Source organism: Chiloscyllium plagiosum, chromosome 13 (assembly GCF_004010195.1).
Source record: "Chiloscyllium plagiosum isolate BGI_BamShark_2017 chromosome 13, ASM401019v2, whole genome shotgun sequence".
In the NCBI taxonomy this organism is placed as follows: Eukaryota; Metazoa; Chordata; class Chondrichthyes; order Orectolobiformes; family Hemiscylliidae; genus Chiloscyllium; species Chiloscyllium plagiosum.
The window spans coordinates 31,215,521-31,231,176 of NC_057722.1; the positions used below are offsets into that span (position 1 = coordinate 31,215,521).

Genomic DNA, 15,656 nt, shown 5'->3' on the forward strand with positions numbered 1-15,656 from the left:
CAAACTGCAGACTGAACTCTACCATATTATGATCGCTGCTTCCTAAGTGTTCCCTTACTTTAAGATTTTTTATAAAGTCTGGTTCATTATATAGCACTAGGTCCAGAATAGCCTGCTCCCTTGTGGGCTCCATGACAAGCTGTTCCAAAACAGCTATAACCTGGTGTCATCTGCATTCTGATGTTACCCACCCCAGTCCAACACTGGCACCTCCACATCACATCTTCTCACACATGCAATGTATGCAGATTAAATGTGATGCTGCATCAAATTTTGGTCAAACATGGAATATAAAATGGCATAAAATATGCTTTGTAATTCCTTGAATAGCTGGTTTGACAATGGGGGCAACTTGCACAGTCATACAAATGATACCTAGCTCTACTCTAAAGTTATAGGTGGTTGGTGCCACTCTAATGTGCATGAGACACAACTTTCTTCATGTGATGAGCTATAAGATCAAGATAAATTTTGTAATAAAATCCACTTCCTTACCAATAACCTCATCCACTGTGCCAATGATTCAGTTACAATTAAAAAGACAATCCCAAACCTTGGAACATATGTTAGTTCCAAAATAAGTTGCAATCCTCATTCCCTGTCCTTCAGAATGATCGCTCATTTCTACCTTCACAACATTTCTGCTGATATGCTTATTCACAGTTTTTATTATCACTTGCTTCAATTATCCTAATTACCTTCTGTTGAATTTCCCATCTACCATCCTTCATTGACTTTAACAATGCTAAAAGTAACAGTTTTAATCTGGTATTAATGTCTGTTCTAAATAATCCCTTCAATGATTCACTCCAGATTCAACAATGCGTCAACTTTAAAATTGCTGTCTTTACCTTCAAATCTCTCCACAGCTTCATTCTATCCTATTTTGGTAGCCTCTGAGTTTTAAATTTCATCTTATTATGATATGGATTATATGATTTGGGGTATACACATATATATTTAATATAATTTTATGTTAAATTTGGATCATGATATAATGACATATGGGTTTTTCTTTGTGTCTGAGGGATTTAATAATTAACTTGAGTGTTCTTGTAGCCATGGTGATTTTCAAAAACACAGTTTGAAGAGGCTAGATTTCAGAACTATTGGGTTTTCATTTTTCTGAGGAGGGTTGAGGATTTCGCAACTAAGCAAATGTGCCTCAATATTACAGTTAGAAATTTCTGACTTTTTTTTGCTTAGGGAAAACACTCATAGTTTAGTGAGAGAGAGATCTTTTTTAGTTTTATTTTCAGATCATGGCAGTTTTGCATATCTTTCATGTGTAAAGTTGCTTCTGAGAAAATGGGAAGATAATTTAATTTGTTAATGAGAGATTACCTTAAAGTAAAGGTTACTGATAGTTTCACACTGAAAGTGTTAAAACAAAATCAAGAAGAGGTTATGTGAAGGTGTGAATATTTAAGTTCAGGTGAATGATTGCTTTAGGAAGAAGCTATCAGATTTTCTAGAGACCCATCTAGCCATAAGAAAAAGAGATTTTTCTGGATGAATGCTGAAAAAGGGTGACCTTGGATGAGGTGCAGTGGTGCTTTTGAATCTGTAAAACAATGATTTTTGGAATTATTGGGATTTAATTTCACAGCTTGTTTCAAATTTTTTAAGCTTCTGGTACAAGTAAATAGTCTGGTTTATTCCATTTTGTTTTCATTTCACTTCATTCAGTGACTAATTTGTACTTGGGAGTTTGTTGATATTCCAATAGTTTGTCTATCCCTGAGTGAAGGAATATTTCTGTTGGAAGATTATTTTTCCAACTATTCTGTACTATATTACATTCAATGGTGCCCAGTTATATTGTTGTACAATATATCTAACATTTTTAAATTGCAAAAATATATTTTATTCATGAGCAATCTTTGTGCACATATATAGTTGCTGAAGCACTTCGCTACACTCTTTGCACATGAAAAGTAACAAACATTGGAATGTGACATTTCCTGCAGTTGCAAAAAACCCAAGGCATTTCTTACTTATGCAGGACAATATTTACAAACATTTGAGGCACCATGAGGGTCTGATAACTGACAGATCCCATTATACTTTTGCAGAAAGATGGTCTTTACCCTCTGTGCCTTGGCAGGGCTACCCCAAGCTTTAGTTAGTCCTGGACCATGGAATGTGCCGGTCGGCAACACTTAATCGAGGTCATTGGAAGACCAACCTATCTTGGGCACACTAAAGAGCATCTTCCACCAAGCTGATGGTCCTCCAGGAACAACTGATATTTTTCTCAGTGTGCATTCTGGGGAACAGACTGTAGAGCACAAAGTCCTGTGTGACAGAGCTGTTTGGGACGATACTCAACAAAAATCATTGCATCTCTCTCCAGACCTTCTTTGTCAAGGCACATGCCAGTAGAAGATGTCTGGCAGTATCTTCACCAGCACAGCCATTTGAAGGCATAGTGCAGTGGCAGAGAGTGTCTGGGCATATGTGAAGGATCTCACAAATCATTCTTTTCACAGCAGCAAGCAAAATACATTTTCCCCTCTTCTGAAAGACCTTACTCCATTTAACTCCCTTATCCACCAATGACACATTTAAGTTATACCTCTAATTTTGAATTTTGCTGCCCTGTATGCTCATTTGTCGACGTCTGATTTCCAATGACAGTCAATTAAACAATATTCAAAATAGCTGACTCTAGAAAATGTTTCAGGTGCAGCCGTTGCTAATTTTTGGCTGATGACAGTAGTTGTGCATTCAGATCTGGCAGAAAATCCAAACAGAATGTGGAAAACCTCAGAAGGATTTTAATCAGCAAGCAAGTGAACCAAGAAAATAATAAACGTATGTACAACATTTTCTATTGGCTGGTGACTAACATTATAACTCTCTAAAATAGGTGCAGCCTACGAATGTGCGGAGCCCATACTACTAATTTCTTCTTTGCTATTTTTAACTTCAAAATCCATCAAATTTCATGTCTGACCTTTAAATACCAGCATTGAAGTGAACACATTTGCTTTATTATCAGGTTTGCTCAAGCTAATTGGTCAGAAAATCCAATAATAATATGGTAATACAGTAGAAGGTTGATTAGACCTTGACATATACATGATGCCTTTAGGGTTTCTTGCATACTCTTGGATTTTCCTGCATCTCTCATGGCAGCTACTTAAAATTGGGACCATGTTTGCCACTGATAATGGAATTCTAAATGTTCCCTTAAAAAAACATTTATCAGTATTTATTATTTGATATTGAAGATCATAAATTATCCTGACTGCCATGAGTCTGCAAAGCCTGGGGTGATAATGGTCTCATGTAGCTGCAGACTCAACTCTGCATCTAGTTGTGCACTTACATGAAGTTTGTGTGGAAGTGTTCATCCAGCTGATGATAAAAAATAATTGCATGCCATTTTTGAGCAACCTGAAATGCAACTGATGATCAAAATCATTCCCAAACGCCTCACAAACTGATATTGCAAAGTACAAATCTGCATATTAAGATAATTTATGTATGTGTACACACTGAGATGCATATCAATGTATCCAACAAAATAACTTTTTGTCTTAAAATAATTTTCCGTCCATCGATTACTTACTGCCCATATACAACCCCGCTTTCGACAAGCAGCTTCATTTGCATGTTCTTCAGGATGACAGTCAATCCTTATTATTGAAGAAGAATTCCATTCTATTGAATATGATTCTCCTAGTTCTAGCTGAAGACCAGTAAAATAAGCAACCTATTTAGAGAAAAACACTTTTATTGGACAGGTCAATTAAATGGATATGATCCTCTTTAATCATTATTCTAAACAATGGTTTAAATAATGACCTTCATTCAGTACCTCGTGCTTCTCTTGTGTATGAGAAGTCTATTTTCCAAAATAATACAGTTAATCATGTGAACTTAAAATTATTTGTAGTGTTTCAATTATTTTCTCCTTTCTATGGTACCAATGACCACAAAAATGTTTTTCACTTGTTGAATACTAGTGATTTCCAGTTGCCCCAAAAATATATTTGAGCACTTGCCACCAAAGTTTGAACAAATCTGCCTCTGGAGCGCACACATAGTCAGAAATTCTAGCCTACTGCTTTTTTCGCAAGAATCCTGGCCACAGTGGAACACCTAGTGTACTAATCCATTTAACTGATAAAAATATTATTTCATTACCAGATCAAAGAACATCGTGATAGATTACACTGAGTGGACATTCCAGGTTCATGTGTCAAAGTGGAGTATGATTGGAGAAAGACAAAGAGCTCTATTTTACAGGAAAATCCTAAATGTTCAAACACAACATCTAGGCAGATATGTGTCTTTGTCTTCTTTATCATAGTCCAACATGAACAGCAATGAAGTCCAGGAGAATTTGCTTTGCAACTAACAGGTGTTACGTATATAGATCATAATCTTTAAAATCATTTTAGTGTTATCAACCTTGCCCCACAAAACAATATAATCTTACTTAATTCTCACTCCGCATATATTAGATTTAAAATCTGAGAACGAAGTTAACCCTGGAATGAATTACTTCTGCTGCAAAGAGAATAATTAATATATCTTTTCACATCTAAATGATAATGACAAAACAAAATTCAACTGTTCTGATGAAGAAGCACAGAATGGGATAGTTGAGAAAAAACAGGTTTTAGCAGAAATTATTGAGATTATTAGAATATTTCCATTACCTTAGTGGCGTGATGATAAATGATATTTTCTGGCAATAAAGTTTTGACATCCTGACCATGTTTCACAATGACGGATGTTGGAACACTATTCATGCCAAGGAATTTTATTTCTTCAAATATAAGGTTGTTTGGGTCAATGTATCCCCGTTGTTGTACTTTAATATCTAAAACATTCTAAAAGAGAATAAAGCTATATTAAACCAATTCCATTTTCATTTCTCTGGAAGTGTTGAAACTAATCATGCAAATATTGGTCCATATTTTGTTATATTTAGCTTTTGCATGTACATTGTTTGCGCAAAGAAATGAACTTGATTGCTGAAAAAAATCAATGAAGGCCAACACATTTAAAGCAAGTGCTCAGGCCATAACTCTAATACTGATTGCAATTCTTGTCACCACATTATAGGAAGAACATGACTGCTTTGGAGAGGATGCAAAGGAGAATCACCGGTATGCTGCCTGGGTAGGAAGGTATGAGCAACAAGAAAAAATTGAATGCATTCAATTGTTTTCCTTGGAGCAGTGAAGCTTAAGTAGAGACCAGATATGGATATATAAACATAGCAATATGATTAGATTCCCTACAGTGTGGAAACAGGCCCTTTGGCCTAACAAGTCCACACCAACCTTTTCCCCTACGTTTACCCCTGACTCATACACCATGGGCAATTTAGCATGGCCAATTCACCTGGCCTACACATCTTTGGACTGTGGGAGGAAACTGAAGCACTCAGAGGAAACCCATGCAGATATGGGGAGAACATACAAACTCCACACAGACAGTCACCCGAGGTTGGAATTGAACCCAGGTCCCTGGCACTGTAAGGCAGCAGTGCCGCCCACTGAGCCAACCCATATAGAAAACAGGAGCAAGGGGCCATTCAGTCCATGTGATCATGATCTCATCATCCAACTCAGTTTCCCGTTTCCATTTTCGCCCCATTCCCTTTGATTCATTTCATCTGAAGAACTTATATCTAATTCCTTCTTGAACACATTCAATAGTTTGGCCACAACTGCTTTCCGGAACAGAGAATTTCACGAGCTCACCAACTGGAGTTAGGAGATTTCTCATTATGTCATTCCAATAGCCTATCTCACGTCCTTAGACTGTGATCCCTGGTCTGGACTTTCCAGACATCGGAACATCCTTTCTGTGTTTGCCACGTATAACCTGATTAAACGTTTATAGGTTTCTATGTGAATCCCCCCCTCCCCCCCCCAATTCTTCTAAACTGTAGTGAATAGAGTCCTAACTGATCCAGCCCCTATTCATATAACCATCATTTCTGGAATCATACTGAGTTAATCAATTTGAGACCATGGTCTCTGCTCCATTTTGTTTCTTTTCCCTTGTTTGTACTTTTCTTATCCAGTCAACAGCAAACCTGTTTTCAGCACATATTTGTTTTTTTTTGGTACTTTTCGCCTTCTCTCTCCAATTGATTTAGACCTGGAAAAATAACTCAAAATCTCTCCAGAATTTAATACGGTCTCGGAACATCTTTTTGTCATTATCCCATCTATCCCTTCCTCAACACTTATTACATTTCTAACCCTTTCCAGTTCTGAGGAAATGTCACAGACCTGAAACTCTAATTACATTTCTCACTGCAAATACTGTCAAAACCTGTTGGATGCTTCCAACAATTTTCTTTTTATTACATACAGCCTTGTGTCACTTTACTGTTTGTGATCTCTAGCCTTCTAAGTTATGACACTTCAAGTGCAGAACCAAGTTTTCTTTATAAATGGGAGGAGTGCTTCCACCCTTAGCATCGATTCTGATAATGGTCAAATTTGCTACAAAGTGGCAGTCACTATCTGATTGCTGTTCCATTCCTGCTTTTCTGCTGCTCCACATTTCTGACCAGCAAGTCCAATTCCACTTTTAAATGTATGCCTCTTGGTTATTGACCTCTCTATTAGGGGAACCCAATCCTTCCTATCATCTCTGTCTCGGCCCTCAACATTATGTCCAATACAAATAAATCTCATTTTCGCTTCCTTCAATGCAAAGAAAATAATCTTAACCTACCCAATTTATCCTCATAGATCTGACAACATCTACATAAATCTCTCTTGTAACCTCTAGTGCAATCATATCTGTCCTGTAACATGCTGGTCATGGACTCTAGCTGAGGACTCACAAGTTAATTATGCAATTCTAACTGTTTCTTTAAAAACTGTTTCCTGAAGAAGGGCTAATGCCCGAAACGTCGATTCTCCTGTTCCCTAGATGCTGCCTGACCTGCTGCGCTTTTCCAGCAACACATTTCCATAACTGTTTCTTTAACCAATTACACAGTAAGTTTATGAAATAAAAAAAAGAGTGCTAGAACCATGGCAGAAGTACAAATTAGAGCAGGTTAATTTAATCCAAAATCAGGTAGGTAAAACAAAAAAATCCCAACATCTGAAGGATACATTCACATTTCAGTGACATAGATATTTGTTGCTAGTTAGTGCTTCATATGTTGCTAAAAGGCTGTTTAGAATTGACAAAGCTCCATTAGCTATGAAGAGATTGGATCATATTCAATGCAAAATGCTGCTTTCAGAAACACAGATAAATATAGTAATCTGATTTGCTATCCAAACTTTTTCTCTATTCTTTCCTGCCAAATAATCCAATAAATACCAATGGAAAAACAAATGAACCCTCCACATACTGTGAGATTAGAAATTAGATAGCATTATTAAAAGGACCAATGAAGGACAGTCACTTACTTTGAGTCTTACAATAAAGGTTGACACTTTTTTTTGGTGTAGCTTGAACTGATTCTTTTAACATCCAAGGTGACATGACAATGGTGAAGTTCCAAATAAAACAATATCACAGTGAAGACCTGGCCTTGGTGCATCTGATAAGGCCAAAATTACATCTATTGTTGAAGCTGGGTACCTGTTTATCTTGAGCCTTATTTGGGAAATTTAATGAGGGGAATTTCGGGGTGGTGTGGTGGCTCAGTGATTAGCACTGCGACCTCACAGCACCAGGGTCCCAGGTTTGATTCCAGCCTTGGGTGATTGTCTGTGTGGAGTTTGCACATTCTCCCCGTGACTGCATGGGCTTCCTCCCACAGTCCAAAGATTTGCAGGCCAGGTGAATTGGCTGTGCTAAATTGCCCATAGTGTTAGGTGCATTAGTCAGTGGGAAATGGGACTGGGTGAGTTACTCTTCAGAGGATCGGTGTGGACTTGTTGGGCTGAAGGGCCTGTTTCCACATTGTATGTAATCTAATCTGTACTTTTAGAGTGGCACAGTGGTTAGTCCTGCTGCCTCACATTGCCAGAGACCTGGGTTCAATTCCCGTCTCAGGCAACTGTCTGTGTGGAGTTTGCACATTCTCCCCGTGTCTGCGTGGGTTTCTTCTGGGTGCTTCGGTTTCTTCCCACAGTCCAAAAATGTGCAGGTTAGGTGAATTGGCCAGGCTAAATTGCCCGTAGTGTTAGGTGAAGGGGTAAATGTAGGGGAATGAGTCTGGGTGGGTTGCTCTTCGGAGGGTCGGTGTGGACTTGTTGGGCCGAAAGGCCTGTTTCCACACTGTAAGTAATCTCAATCTAAATCTAAACCTTTCAGGATCGAGAGGTTGCAGCTGTTACCAATATATAGGTATGCCACCATTTAAAGTTAAGTGATGTTACGTATGAGAATAAAAAATGTTAGAGCCTTTTTAAAGATAGTAAAATAGTTCATTCAGGTTTTAATTTTTGCAAAGGTGATAGGGAAAGAATAAATGTCAGATGTGGTTTGAAAGGATGGACACCGTGCTATGAAAGCAGGAGATGCAGCTGACAGACGTGAGCAAGTTATTGAACTCTTTTGAGCATCCTTCCCACAAAAAAAGGGCGGAATACTGTACCTAGAAGGAGATGGCAAAATACTTCTTACGTGTGGGAAGAGATGCTAGAACAAAATGCACACATCAAAAAATTGCCACAGTTGGACATAGACTTTGCTGAGAAGCAGGACATAGAGGTGATGGTCTCCTTCTGTATTCTGACCAAGTCCCCACTATATCATTAGATTGGATAGTATTTATTGCACTCAATCAAGTATTAAGCCTTTCAGACCCACATCCAACAATTCCCTCACACCTGCTCTTCTGCATCATACTGACTAATACTTATAGTTGAGTTGGTCACATCATCAACATACAATGTAAAATTGGAACCATGTCACACTCAACTACCAAAGGCTTCAGGTTAACCCCAGATTAAATCTGGGCTTCATCCTTTACACCTCATGGCAATAAGATAATTTTCAGTCCAACACTTTTATATTGCACTATATTTAGTTAACATTTATTTTTCTTTATCTATTTCTATGTGAACCTTCTGAACTCATTGTTACTATTACCAAACTGTTCTCCTATCTTGAGGTAAATTATTTTCCTGCTTCATTAGTTGGAACCAGGTCAAATGCTGGATTATTTTACATGTAATACATTGATGCAGTAAAGTCTTTTGGTGCACTCTTACAGTACATGTCTATTTTGACCACAAGTTTTTGTCTCAGAATACTTCAAATTCTCTATTACAATTCATGCAAACTTCTGTTGATTCCTGTAGCTTTCATCCTTGATTACTTTCCACTTCTTCATTAGCTAATATATTCTCAACATGGAAACAGTCCCTTACAATAGAAGAAATGAATTGAAGAAGATAAAGAAAAGAATGGTCTGACCATCATTTCCTGAGGAAGTCATGGAATGATGTTCTGGGACTGTGCTGGCCACTCTCTGATAACAACAGCATTGCCTGATGTTTGAGGTTTGGTTTCAGCCAAGGACAGTTTTCTGTTTGTTTATCTCACTGAATTTAAGTTTGAAGTGCTCCTTGGTGCCATACTTGGCTCATAACTGTCTGATGGACATGTAACATAGCATGAAACAATCCCGAATAAAATGAGACATGCCAAGATTGAACCTGAAAATTACTGAGACATTTCAAATGCTGAAAGTCCTATTTAAATTATTTTTCCACAACTTTAATAAGGAACTGATTTGAATTAACACATCCTCGAAGAATTCTACTGAATTGATGACGAATGATGTTTGAGTATATGCTTTGATATGCTATCACGTTTTAGAATTTCTGTAGATTGGAAAATGAACACATACCAAACCTTTAGAAACAGATCTGAAAACAGTTTGTTTTGACAAAGGGTAGTATTTATGAAATTTAAAAGGATAGATAGTTACTTCTGTAAAGCATCTCAACCAACAATTGAGAAATGTGTTTCAATACATATTGAGCAATACATTTTGTAATACCATAACAAAGACAAATTATAATTGAACCAATGTGGAAAAAGCTAACCTCTGCAACTGTAAATTGATAGGCAGTGTAGACCCCCTTTTCGTAAGTATCTGAAAGACAAAACCAGTGAAATTTATTATTCAGCAACACTGCATCAGAATCACCAGTAACAGAGTTATTTATATATTAGGCAACATATTTGAAAATATTTAGGACTGAGAATTAAGAACATCAGGTAACATGATTGCTTGATTACAAATGTTGAATTAGCTTAACAGCCATGTGCTAACCAGATTTAATTCTTCTTTTTGTATGATAGTTTATTTCTCAACTCAGACTATGTAGTTTGGACAATTATCTTGAACAGAAACTAATCTACGAGATATGATTGGCAACAATCTGCACCTTTAATAGCGAATATATATTTTGAGGAAAATGATTTCTCTGATCAATATCTAAAATGTTGTTTAGTGCATATCCAGTATTTAAAGCAGCTTTGGACAGCCATAGTAATGAATACAATACCTTTGGATTCTCCATCATCCCAAAATAATTCTCCACTAGCCTTCTCTTGTTCATCAAGGGCAACGAGGAGACCCAATGGATTCTTCCGACTATGTGGAAGAACAGAATATTTATTGGATGCAATTCAGTGACACTATGACATTACCTATGACAGTTTAGCATAAATGTGTTAAACTTCAGAAAAGTTAAATATGAATATGGCTATACTTGCCTATAAAAGGTAGTGTTTGCTGGTTGCTGTGTTGGGAAGATAAATCCACCTCTGACATGAAGCCCCAGTTTATCGCCTGGTAAACGCATATCCATAAACTGCTTATGAGCCGATATGGCAGAACCCTAATTTAATAATGAAGACTTTCTTATCATATATACATAATGCACTTTTGCTATTAATTAGGATGACAGCACTACAAGATGCGAGTGTGACACTGATGGATATTAAATATAATTTATGCATCAATTTATGTCTTTAACTTGGCATCTAATATAAATACTGTAAAATTTGGCAGAAAGACTTATGGAGATGATGTTTTACCTTGGATGTAGGTCGTAGAAATAGCTTGTTGGAGGGGTGTCAGAGCTGGCGAGGGATTTTCCTTGTGCTGAGCAGGGATGCTATGGCCAGCAGATGAGAAGTGTGGCGGAGAGCGGTGGTTGGTACTGAAGACCGGCCAGTGGATGGGTGGGTTGATGGGATAGGTGGCAAGAAGTATGGCTGGCAGTGAGTGAGGTGGGCTATCTGTGCCAAAGAACAAGGGGTGAGGCAGGAGGATTCTGCCAGTGCTGGAAGGGGGTTGGGAGGGAGGAGTAGGGTTACGGTTGGCCAGTGCAGAATGATGCTAAGCTCTGGGTGAGGCAGGGGTGGAATGAATTTAGATTTCGGGCATTTGGTAGATGGTGGGCTTGTTGGAGACCGGGGAGGTGTAAGGAGTCAGGGGAAGTGTAGTTGTGGTGGAGTGTTAAGTTGTAGGGTTAGCTTAACATTTATCCAGGAGATGGATTAGATTTTAACAGTCTAATCTTTCCTGGGTACCTATTTATTAACAAAAGGTAATCACTCCAAATTATTTAACCTTAAGGGAGATTTTGCTGAGTTCCACATGCAAGGGAGTTTCCCATCATAATCTTCAGTTTATCAGGTAATTCTTGCAGAGACTGCTGTGTGTGGGATTCCATGTGGTTCAGTCTCTGTCTGTGCAGTTTCAATTACTATCTGGCCATTGGAATATCTGGGCCATTCAATTCATCATATGGTAATCAGCAACCATTAAAAATGAATTCTACCCTGATATCAAGATGAAATTAGTAACCTATTGGGCAATGGGAGAAGCTGTCAGTCAAGCTGTTAATTTGGCATTCCTTATGGTTATAAGATAGTTGCATGCTGGATGAAAGAAAAAGTTGGCTGGAAAATACAGTCTTCCTATTTTTTGTCTTAACCAATTTGATAACACCTCCACATTCCCGTCAAGGTATGGAGGCAGCAGAATTAATTTTGGAGACAACGACGACCATCTTTTGTGTTTTCTTGCTATTATCTTCGTAATTGAATATCTGATTTCTGGCTCCAAGTACACTTAATCTGTAATAAGTCTTTTGATGTACTAAATGGTTAAGGAAAATCTTTAGTTCTCAGAAATGATAGCACTGATTTCTATGTGTGTCATCCTAGCAGGGAACTGTAGCCAACAAATTGTGGGTCTGTAGTGTATAATTTTCTATCCATTAATTTAATATTTGGAAAATCTGATGCATTTGAACCATGATTTATTGGGTGGTGTTCATTGTCAGTGCCATTGCACTGCAGGAGTGTTCAATTGTGGAAAAATAATTTATGAACTCAAAATTGAATTAAAGTGATATTTACTGTTTCATACTCATACCAAACTGCATCAGGCACATAGGCATGGACAATTTCTGTATTCTGAAAAGAAAGGAAATATGTGAGTAACATTGCTATGAATTTTTAAGAAAGGTATTTAGCTTACATTTGAGAAATGAAATAGGGAAGGCTTCATTTTCATTTCAGACTGACAGACATTCCTTGGTTTCTGGGATGGTGTATTACTAGACTATTTTCAGCCATAACTCATAATCTTTACCTCTGGGACACAAAGTTTGGGTTCAGGCACCACTCTGGAGAACTAACCATATGTAGCTGGAACACTAATGTAGTACTGAGGGAGCACTGCAAAATCAGAGGTGCAATTTTTCAGGTAAGATTTTAGACTAATTGACAAAAAAAATGGAGAGGAATAGTGTTGATATCTGTGTGACATCAAGGGCTGAATTTTCCCACTTTTGACAAAGGGTTCTCTCAAGTGAGATTTGTTACATCTGGCCTCCTGTGGCTGATGTCCACTTCTCTCATGTAGTTCTTTGCTCTTCAGTTTGTTTATATCATTACCCATCTCTTGCAATTGCATTGGTGAGACAGGTGGAAATACTCACTGCAGCCAGGAGTTTGCAATGCTCACACTGCTAGCACCAAATTTAAAGCCCAGCTCCACAGCACTTCAGATGCTGCAAACTAGAAACTGAACTGTGGTCCTGCATCATATAAATATTTGAATTAGAAACAGACATAGGCCATTCATTTCTTCAAGTATGCTCCACCATTTAGGTTGATCATGGCTGATCTATTTGTATTTTAAATTTCACATTCCCACATATATTCTTAATAACCTTTGAGTTCCTTGCCTAACAAGAATCTATGAACTACACTTTAAAAATATGCAATGAAGCTGCCTCTACCACCTTCTGAGGCAGAAAGTTGCAAAGTCATACAACCCTCTGAGACAAAATATTTCTCTATTCTAAAAGAGTGACCCCTAATTTAAAAATATTGCCCCCTAGTTCTGGCATACTCCTGATCCTAATGCACATGTTCATATATTATGCTGCAAAAAGGAGCTCTGAGGTGTGTCAAATGTTACAAATGTATTTATTATAACTAAAGTATTCGTGGTACACAGGGAGAGTGAAAGTTTGGCAATAGAGCACCACGAAAGTCCCCTCCCACAAAAAAGCATGCCTTAACATTTGTTAGAGACCACATATATTTCCTTTTTGGGTTATAAACTGGAATGGATGTTAGACTACTATACAGATGAAATAAAACAAAAGTTTTTCAACTTGGTAAAATCAAGTGGTGCGCATCCTTAGCCGCGCAAGACAATGTTTCTATTTAAGCAGTGAGATCGATATAGTGCTGGGTCAGAGTATCACCAGGAATCTTTGAGTAAAGGAAAGACTGCCTGATGACAGTGCTTGGATTGGTCCAGCTGCAGTTTGTACCAGATCTGTACTTGGAGAGCGGCCATAGACCTCCAGAATTAGCAAACAGAAAGCATCTCTTTCTCTCCCTACTTTTGCTATGAGTGAAAAGACAAAGAAATTGAAAACAAAGAATTCAAATATTAAAAAAAGACCTAAGCACCAGATCAACTACTGAAGTGAAGAATGGCCATCGCTTCACACGCAATGCATTATTATTGTAAAATGAAAAGAGCTATGAGAGACAATTTAATTCACCCAATGTTAGCTATACTGCTAATATTCAAAATTTTAATTTCCCTAATATTCAAAATTTAATATTTTTCTGTCCATTGTGCCAGGGTCAAAATGTTTGTTTCTTGTATATTCATGAATGCGTTTGTGTGAATTTGGGGTTTTTCAGTGTGTATAGCTTTAATCAGATCATAGTAGTTTTATAATCCTTTATTTTCTCTGCCATTTGTCAAATAATAGGTATGTTTATAATAGGGTTATTTTACTGTTAATGGTGAAACTTGTTGTGAATTGCTTTTATACTAAATAATGGTCAGTCAGACAAATTGGTTGTCTTAGTGATTTAATTCGGTACCTACACATTGTAATGTCTTAATCAGCACTTTTCCTAATTAGGTTGTAACATAGTAAAGAACTTCATGAATTGCAGTGCCATTTTTGGTCATACATTGTTCTCGGGTAGTATTTAGAACGATAGTGACTTTATAATTTGCACCTTGAATCTCAAGCTCCCATTCCCTCCTTTGCTGTATTTGGTCTAATCTTTCTACCTTGAATTTTCTCCTTTCATTCCCTCAATGATGCCTTTTAATGAAGTCCATCCCTAACCTGAGTTTCTCACTTTCCCCAGGACGTCAAGTAGTTACCCTGATAAGTTACCTGACCACGAAGGTACAAAGCCCGAGAGTGGTCAAGACCCATCTATCCTGGAGTTACTTATGTGGACAGCCTCGACTGAGCAGTTAAAATTATAGGAAAAAGCATACCAATCAAATCATATTAAATTCAGTGAAACTATCCAGTTATTAGTAACAGTGTAAACCATAAACTGCTCTATAAGAAATTTGCATATGTTCCAGTATTTGAAAAAAAAGTCATTCCTATTCTACAATATTAGAGTGTCAGTTGTTATTAGTTTGTTCATAATTTAAATAATTTTTAAACAAACATGTTAATTAACATACAGGGTCCAGCACAGGTGTGATAAGAAGAGCAGGTCCCCATAGGAACTGACGGTCAATAGTCCATGTTGCACTGTCTGTAGGAAACCTTGTAAAAGATAAAACAATTTTCATGTTTAAACATCATTGCACTCGAAAATCTTTATGTTGTGGTTGAAAGTGTTGTAAAATGAAACTTGCTACTTTATCATCAGTGAAACAGTGAACAATTAATGCCACATTACATACGGAATGAGGAAAGCACAATCAAGCTGTTTCTATATTTCAATAGATAACAGACAATAGACAATAGACAATAGGTGCAGGAGTAGGCCATTCTGCCCTTTAAGCCTGCACCACCATTCAATATGATCATGGCTGATCATCCTTAATCAGTATCCTGTTCCTGCCTTAACTCCATAACCCTTGATTCCACTATCCTTGAGAGCTCTATCCAACTCTTTCTTAAATGACTCCGGAGACTGGGCCTCCATTGCCCTCTGGGGCATAGCATTCCACACAGCCACCACTCTCTGGGTGAAGATGTTTCTCCTCATCTCTGTCCTAAATGGTCTACCACATATTTTTCAGCTGTGTCCTCTGGTTCGGCACTCACCCATCAGCGGACACATGTTTCCTGCCTCCAGAGTGTCCAATCCTTTAATAATCTTATATGTCTCAATCAGATCCCCTCTCAGTCTTCTAAACTCAAGGGTGTACAAGCCCAGTCGCTCAAGTC

At 37.6% G+C, this 15,656-nt stretch overlaps 1 protein-coding gene across 1 annotated transcript in view; it reads right to left on the reverse strand.

The window, feature by feature from the left end:
* Positions 1-15,656, reverse strand: part of si (sucrase-isomaltase (alpha-glucosidase)) — a 150,265-nt gene that overhangs the window by 71,636 nt on the left and 62,973 nt on the right. The window contains exons 19-25 of the mRNA XM_043703005.1: positions 14,942-15,026; positions 12,334-12,390; positions 10,678-10,802; positions 10,467-10,555; positions 10,002-10,051; positions 4,674-4,847; positions 3,578-3,721 (exon numbers count right to left, since the gene is read on the reverse strand). Coding sequence (XP_043558940.1) covers positions 3,578-3,721; positions 4,674-4,847; positions 10,002-10,051; positions 10,467-10,555; positions 10,678-10,802; positions 12,334-12,390; positions 14,942-15,026 — 724 coding nt within the window. The remainder of the gene's footprint in view (positions 1-3,577; positions 3,722-4,673; positions 4,848-10,001; positions 10,052-10,466; positions 10,556-10,677; positions 10,803-12,333; positions 12,391-14,941; positions 15,027-15,656) is intronic.